The sequence below is a fragment of the Carcharhinus amblyrhynchos genome, chromosome 6 (assembly GCF_965287045.1).
Source record: "Carcharhinus amblyrhynchos chromosome 6, sCarAmb.v2.hapA, whole genome shotgun sequence".
In the NCBI taxonomy this organism is placed as follows: domain Eukaryota; kingdom Metazoa; phylum Chordata; class Chondrichthyes; order Carcharhiniformes; family Carcharhinidae; genus Carcharhinus; species Carcharhinus amblyrhynchos.
The window spans coordinates 92,092,110-92,110,340 of record NC_137329.1 but is presented as its reverse complement, the minus strand read 5'-3'; the positions used below and the strand labels follow the sequence as shown (position 1 = coordinate 92,110,340).

General features: G+C 42.9%; 1 protein-coding gene across 10 annotated transcripts in view; it reads right to left on the bottom strand.

Moving 5' to 3' along the window:
• Positions 1-18,231, bottom strand: part of LOC145344105 (protein kinase C and casein kinase substrate in neurons protein 2-like) — a 100,026-nt gene that overhangs the window by 49,588 nt on the left and 32,207 nt on the right. For all 10 annotated transcript variants that reach the window (XM_080190949.1, XM_080190946.1, XM_080190943.1 and 7 more), the window contains exon 2: positions 1,229-1,329. In XM_080190949.1, coding sequence (XP_080047075.1) covers positions 1,229-1,282 — 54 coding nt within the window. In that variant the 5' untranslated portion in view covers positions 1,283-1,329. The remainder of the gene's footprint in view (positions 1-1,228; positions 1,330-18,231) is intronic.

Below are 18,231 nucleotides of genomic sequence, written 5' to 3'. Positions count from 1 at the left end.
CAATCTTGGTGTCATCAGCAAATTTCGACACCCTGCACTCGGTTCCCTCCTCCAGATCATCTATATAAATGGTAAATAGCTGAGGCCCCAGCACCGACCCCTGGGGCACCCCACTAGTCACCAACCGCCAATCCGAATAGCACCCATTGACCCCCACTCTCTGCCTCCTATTTGACAACCAATCCTCTATCCACGCTAACACCCTACCCCCAACTCCATGTCCCCTGACCTTCTGCAATAACCTCTTGAGGTACCTTGTCAAACGCCTTCTGAAAAATCCAGAAAGACCACATCCACCGGCTCTCCTCTATCCACTGCCCTAGACACATCCTCATAGAACTCCAGTAAATTTGTCAGACACGACTTCCCTTTAATGAAACCGTGTTGCGTCCGCCCTATCAAGCAATTCCCTTCAAGATGCCTCGCAATTTCCTCCTTAATGACGGATTCTAACATTTTACCTACCACAGACGTTAAACTAACCGGCCTATAATTCCCCGCCTTTTGCCTGGCACCCTTCTTAAACAACGGCGTAACATTAGCCGTTTTCCAATCTTCCGGCACTTCCCCGGAATCCAGCGACGTCTGGAAAATAACCACCAAGGCATCCACTATAACCTCCGCCATTTCTTTCAGAACCCTCGGATGCATTCCATCCGGTCCTGGGGACTTGTCCACAATCAGCCCCTCCAGTCTGTCGAGCACCACCTCTCTAGTAACAGTAATGTCATTAAGACCCTCCATTCCTACCACCTTTCCATCGCTAACACCCGGCAAATTATTCACGTCCTCCTCCGTGAAGACAGAAACAAAAAAGTTATTCAAGACCTTAGCCATATCCCCATCCCCTACCACTAGCTCCCCATTCTCATCCTCTAAAGGACCAACGTTCACCCTAGCCAGCCTCTTCCTTTTTATATATTTATAAAAACTCTTGCTATCCTTTTTTATATTAAGTGCTAGCCCAGCCTCATAGCTTCTCCTACCCTCCTTTATCAACTTCTTTCAACAGCATCATGAACGCAGGTGATGACTTTCTAAGTTTTTAAACATTATTGATCTGCTTGCTGTTCTTCATGTACAAGTAAACTTGTGCTATATCGTGCTTTACAATATTTTGACAATGAAAAGCAACCTAATGAACAATAGAGATGACTTGAGAAAGCAATGACATTAGAATTAGTCGGATCCAGGATGGAACATAAGGAAGATAGCAGTTCAAACATACCTCCCAGAAGCTATCACTGGGTGCTTCATTCACAACTGAATCATCATATGACATGATTGTACTCAAGTGTTGCAGAGTTGGCAGTCAGCGATCTTCCAAAGCTAAAATAATAGTGGAAATATAATTATTAGTTGAAACATCACGTAAAATAACACCATAACTAATTTTCTAGCAGATTTGACAGATTTTTAGATTTTCTTGGCAAAATTTGAACTATTTAAGCAGAAAGTAAACAAATTGAGCAGCTTCCTGCTGTCAGTCATAGACCTTTACAGCACAGAAAGGGACCCTTCAGCCCACTGGCAGCTGGCACAGCCACCAACAGGATTAGAACAGAATTATCTATTCTAATCCCATTTTACAGCATTTAGCCCATAGCCTTGCATTTCAAGTACTCATCTAAATACTTCTTAAATGTTGAGAGGGTTCTCAGGGTGGCACAACGTTTAGCACCGCTCCCTCACAGTGCCAGGGACCCAGGTTTGATTCCCAGCTTAGGTCGCCGTCTGTGTGGAGTCTGCACATTCTCCCTGTGTCTGCATGGGTTTCCTTGGGTGCTCCAGTTTCCTCCCACAGTCCTAAAGATGTGCTGGTGAGGTGCATTGGCCATGTTTAATTCTCCCTCGGTGTCCCCGAACAGGCGCTATAGTGTGATGACGAAGGGATTTACAGTAATTTCATTGCTGTGTAAGCCCACTTGTGACAATAATAAATAAACTTCAAAAACTTTAAACTCTTTTCCCTTTCAGGCAGTGAGTTCCAGATTCCCACCATCCTCTGCATGAAAAAGATTTCTCTCATCACCTATAAGCTTCCTGCCCCTTAAATTAAATCTATGCCCTCTGGTTATTGATCTCTTTGCTAAAGGGAAAGTTCCTTCTTATCCACCTGATTTATGTCCCTCAATTTTATACACCTCATTCAGGTCCCTCTCAGCCTTCAGTGCTCCTAACCCCAACCTATCCAATCTCTCTTGATTGCTGAAATACTCCAGCCCAGGGAACATCCTGGTGAATCTCCTCTGCACCTTCTCTAGTGCAATCAATTCCTTCCTAGTGTGACAACCAGAACTGTACACAGTACTCCAGCTGTAGCCTAACCAGTGTTTTATACAGCTCTATCATAACCTCCCTGCTCTTATATTCATAGCCTTGGTTAATAAAGCCAAGAATCCCAAATACTCTCAATCACCTTATCTATCTGCCCTGCTGTCTCCAGAGATCACGCACCAAGCTCCTTCTAATCCTCTGCATTTACTAGGGTCCAACCATTCATTGTATATTTCCTAAAATTGTAAGCCTTCCCAAAATGCATTACCTCACAGTTTTCGTGGTTAAATTCTATTTGTCACTGTTCTGCCGATCTAATCAGCCAATCTATATCATTCCATAATCTAAGGATTTGCTCCTCACTATTCACCACATCACCAATCTTTGTGTAATTTGTGAACTTACTTATTTCCAACATTCACATCCCAATCATCAATGTACACTACAAACAAGGAGGGACCCAGCACCGATCCCTGCGTAACACCACTGGACACAGGCTTCCAGTCACAAAAACAACCTTCAACCATCACTCTCTGCCTCTTACCACAAAACCAATTTTGGATCCAGTTTGCCAAATTGCCCTGGATCCCATGGAATCTTACCTTCATCAGCCTCCAATTCAGGACTTTGTCAAAAGTCTTACTGAAGTCAATACAGAGTACCTCAACTGCACTATCCTCACTACCCTACAAACCTAACCATCTCCACGAAACATTTAGCCAAATTTATAACACATTATCTCCTTTTGACAAAACAATGCTGATTATCCTTGATCAATCCTTCCTTCCATGGGTGAGATTAATTCTGTCCCTCAGAATTTTTCCAATAGTTTCACTGCCACTAAAGTTTGACTCACTGACCTGTAATTTCCTGATTTTCCTACATCCTACATCTCTTCTAGCCCAGTCAGCAATGCCCACATCTCGAACAAAAATTGTTAAAAACTCTCAGCATTTTATCTCAAACTACAAGTTCCTGAATCATATTTTCTTAATGGAAAAACCCTGCAGTATTTGTTATGCCTGTGCTGTGACTAGTATTTACAGCATTGAAATCTGCAACATGCCCTAGAAATATGTGTACACATCATAGTTGATAATAGCATGAGAATCTGCAGGGAAACGTGATCCCAATCTCCAATTTAGATCAAGCTGCAGCAGGTTTATAAGAACCTGGACCTGTACAATGTGCAACCAACACTTCAGCATATCATAAAACTGATTATTTATAAGCCACATTCACTTTCACTAACCATTTCCTGAATCACAATGTTTTCACTTTTATGCCAGTATTGCAGTCCAACCTCTGTTTTGGTCAGAAAGAAATTATTTGCCTTAAATTGCCAAAACTATTCCCTTGCCTTGCCGGCCAATAATCTAAAACAGTAGTCATGTGGTAACACAGATAATTATATTGCAGTACTTAATTCCTGACTTTACAAGACATGTTCCAAATTGGTTGCCACCCTGTCCATGAACAGGAAAACACAGCAATTCCCCATCATCAAAATGGCTAACCAAGAATGAGAGAAGTTATGCTGCCATCATGTCCCCTCACATTAAGGAGGGAATTTAAAATCATGCTCCCTACCAGCAGTTCAATGTGCTATTTGAAATCTAGCCACCCAACTAAGCAATTAGTGAAGCCTGCTTTAGTTCACATTTCACACCCCAACACATCAAGATGAGGGCTGAATGTTTACCTTTGCCACAGTCCCCAATAGGGTGTCTAATGGAACTTCAATAACAGCTGTGGATGTACTGGAGGTTTTCAAATATGGAGTACTGGAAAAGATGGTTTCAGGCTGGGAAATGACAACATGCAGAGAAATGGGAGGTTAGAGTTTGCAAGGGTGGCGAGGTCAAGGATTTCTTTTCCAAAGGAGAGGTGATGAAAGTAAATTTCGAAGAGAGAGGGACAATACTTGGAGAGAAAGAACATGAACAAAAGTGGCTGTTGTGGGGACCAGGAGGTGAAGTTCGGCAATCAGCAGTTTAGTGGGGATAGGATCAAAGCAGCAAGAGGTGGGTCTCATGGACAGGATGAGCCCAGAAAACACATGAGGGGAGACAGGACAGAAACACAAGGAGGACGAGAGGTCAGGACTAAGAAAGGAGGGAGCTTGAGGGGAAACATGGCCCTGCAGACTTGGAGGGGGAATGCAAGAGGGGCAGCTGATCAGATGGTCTTGACAAAAAGGTCCCTGCACTTACTGTCGGAGGTGATGTGAACATGTAAGTTAGGAGCAGAAGCAAGCCCCTCAAGCTTGCTCTGCCATTAAGATCATAAGTGATCTGATTGTGGAGGAGAAAGCAGAAAGAGTTAAAAGACAAAAGAAATCACTATTTTTACTAATTAATTTTTTTTGAGGTGAATGATACTTTTAAAAATGTCAGGCAAGAGCAGATATATTCTACGATGCATTACCTTTCTTCCACAATTTGTTTCAGAGTTACAGCTGACATCTTTATTCTAACTTCTAATTGCATATTATAAATTCAGTAAGATGCACTGAGGAACACTGTCCTCCTCCCACCATCTAGCCCCTCCCTGGACCCCCATTGGATACCTCACACCCACATTTACCCCCGACACACCCCTTCCCCTCCCAACCGATCCACCCCTGACACACCCCTTCCCCTCCCAACCGATCCACCCCGACACACCCCTTCCCCTCCCAACCGATCCACCCTCACACACTCCTACTCCAATCAATCAATCCCCACACAATCCTTCCCCATCCCATCGATCAACCCCTACAATACCCTTCTCCCTCAACCGATCAGCGCCCAAACCCCCCACTGCATGACTGACCCCCCCGATCAACAGCCCCCCCTCCTGCCCCCACAAAGCAATCAACCCTACAACTCCTCCCTGCCCCCACCCCCCCAATCCGGGGAGTAATTTCTTCTCTTTCAGGTATGGCCATTTTACCATGGCTGTATTGTCTTGCAACTAGTTCAACAGCTTTTCAGATGCTCAGTTGGAATCTCTTATGGTGTTCCTCTGCTCAGGATAACTTCTGCTGGAACTTTTAAAAGCAGGTATAAACATGGCTGCCTTCACTATGTCACCTATAGAAGTTCAAAGAACCCTCCCAACTAAGATGTACATCCTGTGTTGCTGCCTTTCATATTCTGAAGCATTTTGAGATGCAGTACCATCACAATTCACTGAAAGGTTGATAAGGTGTATTTCACATTCGTTTAACAACCACCAAACTTTGATGTAATTGTTCATATTTTACTTGGGTATTTGGAGTTTCAGGAAATGTCCAGATCCAATATGGCCAAAATCACAATGTGTTGTCAGCCACCTTAAGAACTGCTGTAACCATTTTACAAAATACAGCCTTAAATTTTTTTTACCACCTTCATTCCTCTACTGGGCATGATAACATTTACTTTTAAAACATCAAATCCAATAGTTCTAGCCTAACAGTTTTTAACTAGATGATTCTGCTGTTTACATAGCAAACCTAGCTCTAGTCTTTTTAACACTTCAGTAATCACATACTAATGTTTTGGGCCTTCACAAATTTTTAACAGGAGCTGGGACTACGCAGTTCGAAATAAATTGCTATCATGTGGCCTTCAATCAAAGTTGTATTTATAGACAACTGGTTAACTGCCAAATCATTAGGTATGCTGAGCCAGCAACTACATTCAAATGTCGTAAAGGTAGATCTACATAATAGAGGCTTAAGCAAAATTTAACATATGGAATAAAAGGAAGTATTAGCTTCAATACTACTTCACCAGTTAATTTGTTTTGGTGTTGTTTGTGGAATAATTTAACATGAGAATACTCTTGGTTTCAAATTGTACCATAAGAAAGATGTTTTACCCAGGGCTTTCGGGTCTTCAGCGATAACGTGAGAACAGAATCTCTTAAGAATAATTCAGATCTTGCATCAGAGTGAATTGAGAGCAGATGATGTTCATTGTCACTTAAGAGCTGGTTTTTGCCCAGAGAGGAGATGCCTCTGGACAGAGAAAGGATTCAGAAGGGAAGATAGGAAACTGGTATTTGTACTGAACTATAGTAGAGTTGTGAAGCACAGAATGTCTTCTGCAGTCTGATTCAGTAAATTGATACTCACCTGTTTTAACACTTGGTTTAAGACAGGGTTGGTTAAATGGTAAGAAATGATGGACGAGTACAAGGAGATGCGATTGAAACATTTAGAAAAAGAACTGAATAATATAGACAGTGGATTATTAAAGATATAGAGTGTTAAGAATTAGCCCAGGCCTTAAGGGATTATCTTATGAACAAAGTCACGAACAACTGGACATATTTTCATTGGAGAAAAGGAGCCAAGGGGAAACACAGGACAGATTTTCAAAATAAATGAGATATATGCACAAAGGGGGAAAAAAAATCAATTATTCACTAGGGCAAGAGGTTAGAGGATACAAATTCACAAGTCATAAACTAAACTAGGAATTAGAAGCAGTCTTTCTCTTTCCTCCTGCTCTCTCACACCTCCCCCAACTGTAGCCCAATAAATATCCCCTGAAAAGTACTATGGATTGAGAAAATATTACATGCTTGATTTCCCTCTCGAGAATGGGGGTACATTGTTCCCTAAATCAATAGCGATATGGGACGGCACAGTGACACAGTGGTTAGCGCTGCTGCTACCTCACAGCGCCAGGGGCCCTAGTTCGATTCCCGGCTTGGGTCACTGTGTGGAGTTTGCACATTCTCTGTGTCCTGTATGGGTTTCCTCCGGGTGCTCTGGTTTCCTCCCACCATCCAAAGGTGTACACGTTAGGTGAATTCTCCCTCTGTGTACCCGAGAGAGAGGCGGGGGGTGGGGGACAAAAATATGAATTCTTCAAACATGTGTTTCTTGTGAAGGCGGCTATTTACGTTGATGGCTTACCTTGAGTCATTCTTCATCCAATGACACTAAGGTCTCAGTTGCCTCAAATCTCTAGTTTGTAATTTTTATTAATGATCTGGATGAGGGTATAGTTGGGTGGATTAGTAAGTTTGCTGATGACACCAAAGTCGGAGGTGTAGTAGATAGTGATGAAGGGTGTCATAGTTTGCAGGAAGACTTAGACAGGTTGCAGAGCTGGGCCGAGAGGTGGCGGATGGAGTTTAATGCGGAGAAGTGTGAGGTAATTCACTTTGGTAGGAATAACAGATGAGTCGAGTATAGGGCTAACGGGAGGACTTTGAATAGTGTGGATGAGCAGAGGGATCTAGGTGTATGTGTACATAGATCCCTGAAAGTTGGGAGTCAAGTAGATAAGGTTGTTAAGAAGGCATACGGTGTCTTGGCGTTTATTGGTAGGGGGATTGAATTTAGGAGTCGCAGCGTCATGTTGCAACTGTACACAACTCTGGTGCGGCCGCACTTGGAGTACTGTGTGCAGTTCTGGTCCCCACATTACAGGAAGGATGTGGAGGCTTTGGAGAGGGTGCAGAGGAGGTTTACCAGGATGTTGCCTGGTATGGAGGGGAGGTCCTATGAGGAGAGGCTGAGGGATTTGGGGTTGTTTTCGCTGGAAAGAAGGCGGCTAAGAGGGGATCTTATTGAAACATATAAGATGATTAGAGGTTTAGATAGGGTGGATAGTAATAGCCTTTTTCCTCTGATGGAGAAATCTAGCACGAGGGGGCATGGCTTTAAATTAAGGGGTGGTAGTTATAGGACGGATGTCAGGGGTAGGTTCTTTACCCAGAGCGTGGTGAGGGATTGGAATGCCCTGCCTGCTGCAGTTGTAAATGCGCCTAGTTTGGGGGCGTTTAAGAGATCCGTGGATAGGTTTATGGACGAGAAGGGATTGGTTTAGGTTAGTGGGTCATTGTTTTGTAACTGGTCGGCGCAACATCGTGGGCCGAAGGGCCTGTTCTGCACTGTAATGTTCTATGTTCTAGTGGAACTTAGGATGTATGATGACCCCTGTCTGCTTAATCCCTAAACTAACATTCATACCATGTTTTCTTTCCTTGTTCAGAAACCTTCACCTCTCCACAAAGCCCATGTAACATTCAAGTTATGAATCTTCAACTGGGAAATGAATCATTCATCAACCTTCTCACAATTGCAGATCAGATAACAAAAAACTTTTTATCCTACAGGTTGCCTATCGCCTTTGTTTCCCTATCCCTCTCCACATTTTTTAATCTGTCCTTTAGCATTACTGCTGCAGTCAGTGCTGGTCTAAAGATTTTTCTCAGCTTCAAATATGCTGTCCTACATTCCATATATACCTCCACTATGTTAGATGCAAGGGCTAATTAAAAGTTAATTTCCATTCCCATAAATACTTCTGTTAGCTTTCAAAAATATTGAACACCGGCATTCCAATCCAATTAGAAATGGATACTTTTTGTGTGGAAACACCTCTTCAATAACATGGTCAAATTCCTTATCTGTTGAATCGTGAATTAAGTGAAATGCCCACATCTGGCTATTTCCTGACAACACCAGAGAGGAGCTTCCATATTAAAAAATACACCAAACAGTGATTCATGCTTCAAAATATAATCAAATTAATTTGACTTGTTAATATGCAAACTCTGCAAACAATTTGCAAAATGCAATACATTTCTAGTTAAGTGATTCTGCATTGTTGATGTATCAAGTTTCCTGAATGCTCACTTTTAAGTTTCCCCTTCTAAAATCATTTAGTTACCGTGGAACAACTGCTGAAAATTACCTTTTACATCTGCAAAATATTTTCACTCTCTCTGCATATTTTAAACTGCTGAAACCACTTCACTTACTATTTGGCCCTGAGATTCACGACAATAATTTATAACGAAAAACCTTTCAATAATATCCTTAACAGTTTCAAAACACAACAGGCTGGCCTTCAAATAGATTTTATTTTTTTCTCCCTTTATTGCCAGTTTTCCTGGAGTAATTGAAAGCTGAGTTTCGAATTCATGAATTGCAATGCACATTAACATTGCAGTTTGCACACTGTGCAAAATCCAAATACTCCATTGTCTTGCAGCCATTTTGACCGCTCCTATTAATTCACTTAATAGTGAATTAATAGTGAATTCACTTAATAGTGAATTAATGGAGGGGGAGAGGGGGTTCCGATATGAAGAGAAAGCTTGGGAAGTCATTTGGAGTTCTATGGCTCTGGAAGTTTGGGAAATCCTGTCCTAAAGTACCTCACATCTTAGAGTACTTGAAAAGAGACTATAGAGAAATATTAAACAGAATGTACAAGAGATAAATTGGTGAGTGATCCAAAGGAGTAGCTGCCAGAGGGACAGGAAGAAGAATTGAATGATTATAGACCTTCCCAACTATTTAGACTTGAACAAAGGCGACAAATGACATTCGACACCATTAGCTACTGTAGTCTTCTACAATGTTATTTAAATCACATGTACAAACTGTATTCAATTATAAAGATATTAAATAGCAGAGTCACAATTTGATCTAAAGATGCAGTCCCTGTAACATGCCAAGTACAAGTTGACTGCATCACATGAAAGGTTCTGTTCACAACCAAGAACAGATGATTTAGCTCTGCTTATGTGGAAATAATTTCCAGAATATTTAAGTTCAACAGTTTTCAAGGGAAAACAAACTATTGTTGATTGGATATGCTCATATCCCAGATATCAATAGTAGAATCTCCAGTTCAGTTAAACAAGGTAATCTACACAAATATAAATTAAAAGAATGAAGTCAAGTGTTATAATAAAAAAAAGTAACTCAATCCACAGCCAATTATGGCTGATTTTCTACTTCAATTCCACTTTCCTCTCCCAATACATGCTGCCCCTTTAAATTACCATGCATGTGGACTGCATAAAAATCATCTAACAGGGTTCGCACTTAAGGAAATGATTTGTGCACTCAAAAACAAAGGAACATTGCTTGTGAGGCGGCCCAAAATGGGGGATGACAAAAGTAATTGCCAATAACTTTAACAAGGAATTCAAGATAAAGTTCGTCACTCAAGCTGGTTACAATGTGGAAGTCACTATACACATTGTTGAGGCACATTGCATGAATGCACTTAAGAGGATGCTAGACAAGTACATGAGGGAAAAAGTAACATTAGTATACGTTGATGGGGTTAGTCCAAGCAGGATGGAAGGAGGCTTGAGTGGAGCATTAACACCAGCACAGACCAACTAGAAAAATGGACCTGTGTTGTAACTTTTAGGTAATTCTACGTAATTTCTGCAAGTATATAAACAATCTAGATTTTGCAATCCTGAATAGAACACAGTCCTAAAGGGCTTCAAGTGGGGAACCACCCCAAGTGCTGGTCAGCGTATGAAATGTAGCCAACTTATTTTATGATTCACTTAACAATTTAATTAAGGTCCACTATCATCTCACCTGCATCTGTCTTTAATGGGCCCATTTGTCACTATCTCTTAACATATTTACAAAACCTCCTACTCCCTCTACTAGTTTCAAGCTTTCCCCTTCGTTCCTAACTCTTCCTGTTTCCTCCATGTATAACCACTTACTCCAAGCTAGTTTCTCATGGGGATTTTTCATTGCAGTGTTAAGGTAAGCCTCCTTGTGACACTAATAAATAAACTTGAAAAGTTATTACCTTTCATAGAACATTACAACACAGTACAGGCCCTTCAGCCCTTGAAGATTGGTTTCACAGGTTGTGAAACCAACAAACCTACACTATTCCAATATCATCCATATGTTTATCCAATGACCATTTAAATGCCCTTAAAATTGGCGAGTCCACTACTGTTGGAGGCAGGGCATTCAATGCCCTGAGCAAAGAGCTGAACTCTGACATCTGTTCTATATCTATCACCCCTCAATTTAAAGTTATGTCCCCTCATGCTAGCCATCACCACCCAAGGAAAAAGGCTCTCACTGTCCACCCTGTCTAATCCTTTGATCATCATGTATGCCTCTATTAAGTCACCTCTTACCCTTCTTCTCTCTAATAAAAACAGCGTCAAGTCCCTCAGCCTTTCCTCATAAGACCTTCCCATCATACCAGGGTAAACCTCCTCTGCACCCTTTCCAATGCTTCCACATCTTTCCTATAATGCAGCAACCACAAGTGTACGCAATACTCCAAGTGCGGCCGTACCAGCATTTTGTACAACTGCAACATGACCTCATGGCTCCGGAACTCAATCCCTCTACCAATAAAAACTAACACAATGTATGCCTTCTTAACAATCCTATTAACCTGAGTGCCAACTTTCAGGGATCTATGCACACGGACACAGATCTCTCTGCTCATCCAGACTACCAAGTATCTTACCATTCGCCCAGTACTCTGTATTCCTGTTACTCCTTCCAAAGTGGATCACCTCACACTTCTCTGCATTAAACTCCATGTGCCATCTCTCAGCCCAGCTCTGCAGCTTATCTGTGTCTCTTTGTAACCTGCAACATCCTTTCACACTGTCCACAACTCCGGCTTTAGTGTCATCCACAAATTTACTAACCCATCCTTCTACGTCCTCATCCAGGTCATTTAAAATGATAAACAGCAGTGGCCCCACAACAGATCCTTGCAGTACACCACTAGTAACTGAACTCCAGGATGAACATTTTCCATCGACCACTACCCTCTCTTCTTACAGCTAACCAATTTCTGATCCAAACCGCGAAATTACCCTCAATCCCATGCCTCCCATTTTCTGCAACAGCCTACCGTGGGGAACCTTATCAAACGCTGAAATCCATATACACCACATCAACTGCTTTACCCTCATCCACCTCTTTGGTCACCTTCTCAAAGAACTCAGTAAGGTTTGAGGCATGGCCTACCCTTCACAAAATTGTGTTGAGTATCCCTAATCAAATTATTTCTTTCTAGATGATTATAAATCCTATCTCTTATAATCCTTTCTAAAACTTTGCCCACAACAGAAGTAAGGCTCACTGATCTATAATTACCAGGGTTGTCTCTACTCCCTTCTTGAAAAAGGGGACATTTGCAATCCTCCAGTCTTCTGGCACTATTCCTGTAGACACTGACGACAAAGATCAGAGCCAAAGGCTCTGCAATCTCCTCCCTAGCTTCCCAGAGAATCCTAGGACTTAGCTATTTTCACACTTTCCAGAATTGCTAACACCTCCTCATGAACCTCAATCCCATCTAGTCTAATAGCCTGTATCTCAGTATTCTCCTCGACAACACTGTCTTTTTCCTGTATGAATACTGACAGAAAACATTCATTTAGCGCCTCTCCTATCTCTTCAGACTCCACACACAACTTCTCACCACTGTCGTAATCTTTTATTTCTGACATACCTATAGAAAGCTTTAGGGTTTTCCTTGATCCTAACTGCCAAAGACTTCTCATGTCACCTTCTGGCTTTTCTTAACACTCTCCTTAGTCCTTCCTGGCTAACTTGTAACTCTCAAGCACTCTAACTGAGCCTTTACATCTCATCTTAACACAAGTCTCCTTCTTCCTCTTCACAAGAGATTCAACTTGTTTAGTAAACCACGGTTCCCTCACTCGACCACTTCCTCCCTGCCTGACAGGTACATACTTATCAAGGATATGCAGTAGCTGTTCCTTGAACAAGCTCCACATTTCAATTGTGCCCACCCCCTGCAGTTTACTTCCACATTCTATATCTCACCTAATCGCATCATAATTACCTTTCCCCCAGGTATAACTCTTGCTCTGCGGTACATACCCATCCCTTTCCAAGTAAACAACCGAATTGTGGTCACTATCACCAAAGTGCTCACCTACCTCCAAATTTAACACCTGGCCTAGTTCATTATCCAGTACCAAATCCAATGTGGCATTGCCTCTTGTTGGCCTATCTACATACTGTGTCAGGAAACCCTCCTGCACACATTGGATAAAAACTGACCCATCTAAAGTACTCAAACTATAGCGTTTCTAGTCAATATTTGTAAAGTTATAGCCCCCCATAACAACTACCCTGTTACTTTCACTCCTATCCAGAATCATCTTTGGAACTTTTCAGAGACCTATAGAAAATTCCCAACAGGGTGACCTCTCCTTTCCCGTTTCTGACCTCAGCTTGTAGTACCTCAGTAGACAAATCCTCATCAAACATCCTTTCTGCCTTGACTGTATTAGTCAATACGGTCCTTGACTAACAATGCCACACCTCCCCCTCTTTTACCACCTTCCCTGATCTTACTGAAACATCTAAACCCCGGAACCTGCAACAACCATTCCTATCCCTGCTCTATCCGTGTCTCCGAAATGGTCACAACATCGAAGTCCCAGGTACCAAGTTCACCTACCTTATTCCGGATGCTCCTGGCGTTGAAGTAGACACACTTCAAACCACCGTCCTGCCTGCTGGTACACTCCTGCGACTTTGAAACCTTATTGACCTCGCTACTCTCAACCTCCTGTATACTGGACTTACAATTCAGGTTCCCACCCCCACTGCTGAATTAGTTTAAACCCTCCCGAACAGCATTAACAAACTTCCCCCCAGGTTCAGGTGTAGACCATCCCATTTGTAGATGTTCCACCTACCCCTGAATGACCCCCAATTATCCAGGTATCTGAATCCCTCCCTCCTGCACCATCCCTGTAGCCATGTGTTCAAGTGCTCTCTCTCCCTATTTCTCACTCCGCTAGCACGTGGCACAGGTAACAAATCAGAGATAACAATTCAGTTCTTCCACCCTAACTCCCTGAATTTCTGCCTTACACCCCCATCCCTTTTCCTGCCTATGTTGTTGGTGCCTATGTGGACAATGACTTGGGGCTGGTGCCCCTCCCCCTTAAGGATCCTGAAAACACGATCCAAGACGTCATGGACCCTGGCGCCTGGGAGGCAACACATCAACCACGAGTCTCTCTTGTTCCTACAGAATCTTTTATCTTTCCCCCTAACTATGGAGTCCCCAATGACTAATGCTCTACTCCTCTCCCCCCTTCTCTTTTGAGCAACAGGGACAGACTTTGTGCCACAGACCTGTACCCCATGGCTTGCCCCTGGTCATCCACAAAACATAAGTCAATCCCCCTCCCCCCGCCGCAACAGTATCCAAAATGGTATACTTGTACAGGCCGGTTAGTTTAACGTCTGTGGTAGGTAAAATGTTAGAATCCGTCATTAAGGAGGAAATTGCGAGGCATCTTGAAGGGAATTGCTTGATAGGGCAGACGCAACACGGTTTCATTAAAGGGAAGTCGTGTCTGACAAATTTACTGGAGTTCTATGAGGATGTGTCTAGGGCGGTGGATAGAGGAGAGCCGGTGGATGTGGTCTTTCTGGATTTTCAGAAGGCGTTTGATAAGGTACCTCACAAGAGGTTACTGCAGAAGGTCAGAGGACATGGAGTTGGGGGTAGGGTGTTAGCGTGGATAGAGGATTGGTTGTCAAATAGGAGGCAGAGAGTGGGGGTCAATGGGTGCTATTCGGATTGGCGGTTGGTGACTAGTGGGGTGCCCCAGGGGTCGGTGCTGGGGCCTCAGCTATTTACCATTTATATAGATGATCTGGAGGAGGGAACCGAGTGTAGGGTGTCGAAATTTGCTGATGACACCAAGATTGGGGGAAAGGCAAATTGTGCGGAGGGTGTGGAGAGTCTGCAGAAGGATCTAGATAGGCTGGGCGAATGGGCCAGGAAATGGCAAATGGAATTTAATGTTGGCAAGTGTGAGGTGGTCCACTTTGGTAGGAAGAATGGTAGGAAGGACTATTACTTACGTGGCGAAAAACTGCAGCAGGCGACGGTGCAGAGGGACCTCGGGGTCCTTGTGCATGAGTCGCAAAAACCCAGCCTGCAGGTGCAGCAGGTGGTCAGGAAGGCGAATGGGATGCTGGCCTTCATAGCGAGGGGGATTGAATATAAAAGTAGGGAGGTCTTGCTGCAGCTGTATAGGGCATTGGTGAGGCCGCAGCTGGAGTACTGTGTGCAGTTTTGGGCGCCGCACCTGCGCAAGGATATTTTGGCCTTGGAGGGAGTGCAGAGGAGGTTTACTAGGCTGATACCGGAGTTGAGGGGGTTGAGCTATGAGGAGAGGCTGAATAAACTAGGCTTGTACTCGTTAGAGTTTAGAAGAATGAGGGGAGATCTCATTGAGACGTATAAGATGATGAATGGGATGGATAGGATAGAGGTGGAAAGACTCTTCCCGCTCAAAAAAGACAGTAGGACTAGGGGGCACAGCCTCAAGATAAAGGGGGGGCGGTTCAGAACGGAGTTGAGGAGGAACTTCTTCACTCAAAGGGTGGTGAATCTCTGGAATTCTCTGCCCGTTGAAGTGGTGGAGGCTGCCTCGCTAAATATTTTTAAGAAGCGGGTTGATGGGTTCTTGATAAGAGAGGGGATTAAGGGTTATGGGGAGAGGGCGGGAAAGTGGAACTGAGCCACGACAGATCAGCCATGATCTTATTGAATGGCGGGGCAGGCTCGAAGGGCCAGATGGCCTACTCCTGCTCCTATTTCTTATGTTCTTATGTTCTTATGTTATACAGAGGAACAACATGGGATCACTGCGATGACTGCTTCTTACCCTTCTCGCAGTCACCCAAGTATCTTCATTTCTAGGAGTAATTACCTCCCTGTAGCTTTTATCTATAACTGTCTCTGCCTCCCAAATGATCCAGAGTTTGTCCAGTTCCAGCTCCAGTTCCCTAACACGGTCTTCAAGGAGCTGGAATTGGGTGCACTTCCTGCAGTGTATTCAGCTGGGACATTATATTATATATAATTATATATTATTATAACATATAATCTGGATACACAACATACTACTCTTTCCTCTGTGTCATTCTCACCTGTTGCTTCCTATCGTGACCAGTTTAGAAGCCTATTAAAGTTTGGAATTGGAGAAAACTTCCCACTAACTGGAGTGATATCTTGCACAAAGGAAGATAATTGTGGTTGTTGGAAGCCAATCATCTCAATCCTAGGACAGTGCTGCAGGACTGCCTCAGGGTCATGTCCCAGGCCCAACCATGCTGCTTCAATGAACTTCCCCTCCTTAAGATCAGAAGCCGAGATCACAGTGACTCCTGAGATATTAAAGCAATCCATGTTCACATGCAGCAAGATCTGGATAACATTTAAAGCTTAGAGTGACAAATAGCAACTAATCTTGGTGCCACGCAAGTGCCAGACTAATGATATCTCCAACAAGAAAGAATCAAACTATCTTCACTTGACATATAATGGCATTACAATTGCTGAATCCGCTCTTCCCCTCTCTCACAATCATGGGAAGTACCAGTGAACAGAAATTGAATTGGACCAGCCTTATAAATACTGTAGGTACAAGAGCAGGTCAGATACTAGAAATTCCATAGCAACTCACTTCAACTCCCCAAAGCCTGCCCAGCATCTAAAGGCATGTTAAGGAAGTCTGAGAATGCAGCTTCAACACTTAAACAGCTCAATAACATCCAAAGCAGCCTGCTTGGTCAGCACCCATCCGCCACCCTAATCATGCACTCCCTCTATCACTGGTGTAGTGGCACCAGTGTGTACATTTACAAGACATACTGTAGCAACTCACTAAAACTCTTCAACTGTACCTTCCAAACCTGCAATATGTAACACCTACAGCAGGCACATGTTAACACAACCATTAGCAAGTTCCCCTCCAAGTCACAAATCATCCAGACTTGGAAATATAACGTTGTTCCTTAACTGTTGCCGAGTTAAATTCTTGGAACTCCCTCCTTAGCAACAACGTGGGAGTGCCTACATCAGTTGTTCTGCACTGGTGCAAGACAACAGCTCATCACCTTCAAAGAGAATTAAGGATGAGCAATAAATATTGGCCTTGCCAGCGAATCCCATACCAAAAAAAAATAAAAACTTAATTCAATGCATCCTGTGGAGTGACAGTGCTGTGTATCTCTGTGCAAGAATTTTGTTTCCTTTTCTATAACGTGGACCAGTTGAATTCCAAGCATTCTGCTTTAAAGCACACTCTTCATATATGTCAAGCACATAGATATACCCTGCTTGGTCTGCAAATACAGGCATGGTCAAATTGAAGAAGCTGGGGTTCTTCGCCTTGAAGCGAAAGAGATTGATTGGAGTGCACAAGATTATAACACAAAAAAAGATGACCCCCGTTAGTTGATCATACAAGGATAGGGGACACAAATTTAAGGTTTTGATGCAAGGAAGAACATTTCATACAGCAACTGGTAATGACCTGGAATTCACTGCTCATGAAGGTGAAGACGTGGAGATGATAAATGACTTCAAAGGGGAATTGGCTGGGCATTTGATTGGAATAACCTTGTATGGCTACATGATGAGTGAGGTAATAGGGCCAACTGGATTACTCTCCAGAAAGTCAATATGGAATGAGGATGGACCATAGCTTTCTTAAATGCTGGAATAACTCCATGACCTGTACCTCCTGCAGCCATCAGATTAGGCATTTCAATTCTGTGCTCACTCATCACTTGGCCACAGATTTCGTTTGCTGTCTCTTTTTCTTTTTTGTCCTACAGAACTTCTGCAAAAACTTGAAACAATTTATTTTCCACACGTAGCCATTACCTTTTATAGCTGAAGTTTGGCTTCAGTCCTTCAGGCTTCCTGAATATAAATTTAACACCTTATTCCCTTTTGGCAAGATCGCAGGCCTTGCTCAAATTGGCCAAGCATGCATCATGGTTAAGTGCTACATCTGTCTAACGTACAATATCATTGGTTGCATAGTCAAAGTTGCTGAACGTTTACAAACCCAGATCAGCACTATTTATGCCTTGACCAACAGAGGTACTCCAAGATCCACTCTGTGGATAGCAGAAACAGATGAAAGCTGATGATGCATCCTTGTTGAACTCCAACGTAACAACAGAGAAAGCTGACAATATTAATTACCTTAAAAGTTCATTAGATATTGATGCTTCTGAAGAGGAGATACATCAATAAACTGAGATATGTTCTCTTGACATGTGGAAGTCAAGAACTGAACTAACAACCAAATTGCAGGCATCCCAATCAAGGTTCTGTCCAGACGTGTGCATACGTCAATAATGACCAGGAA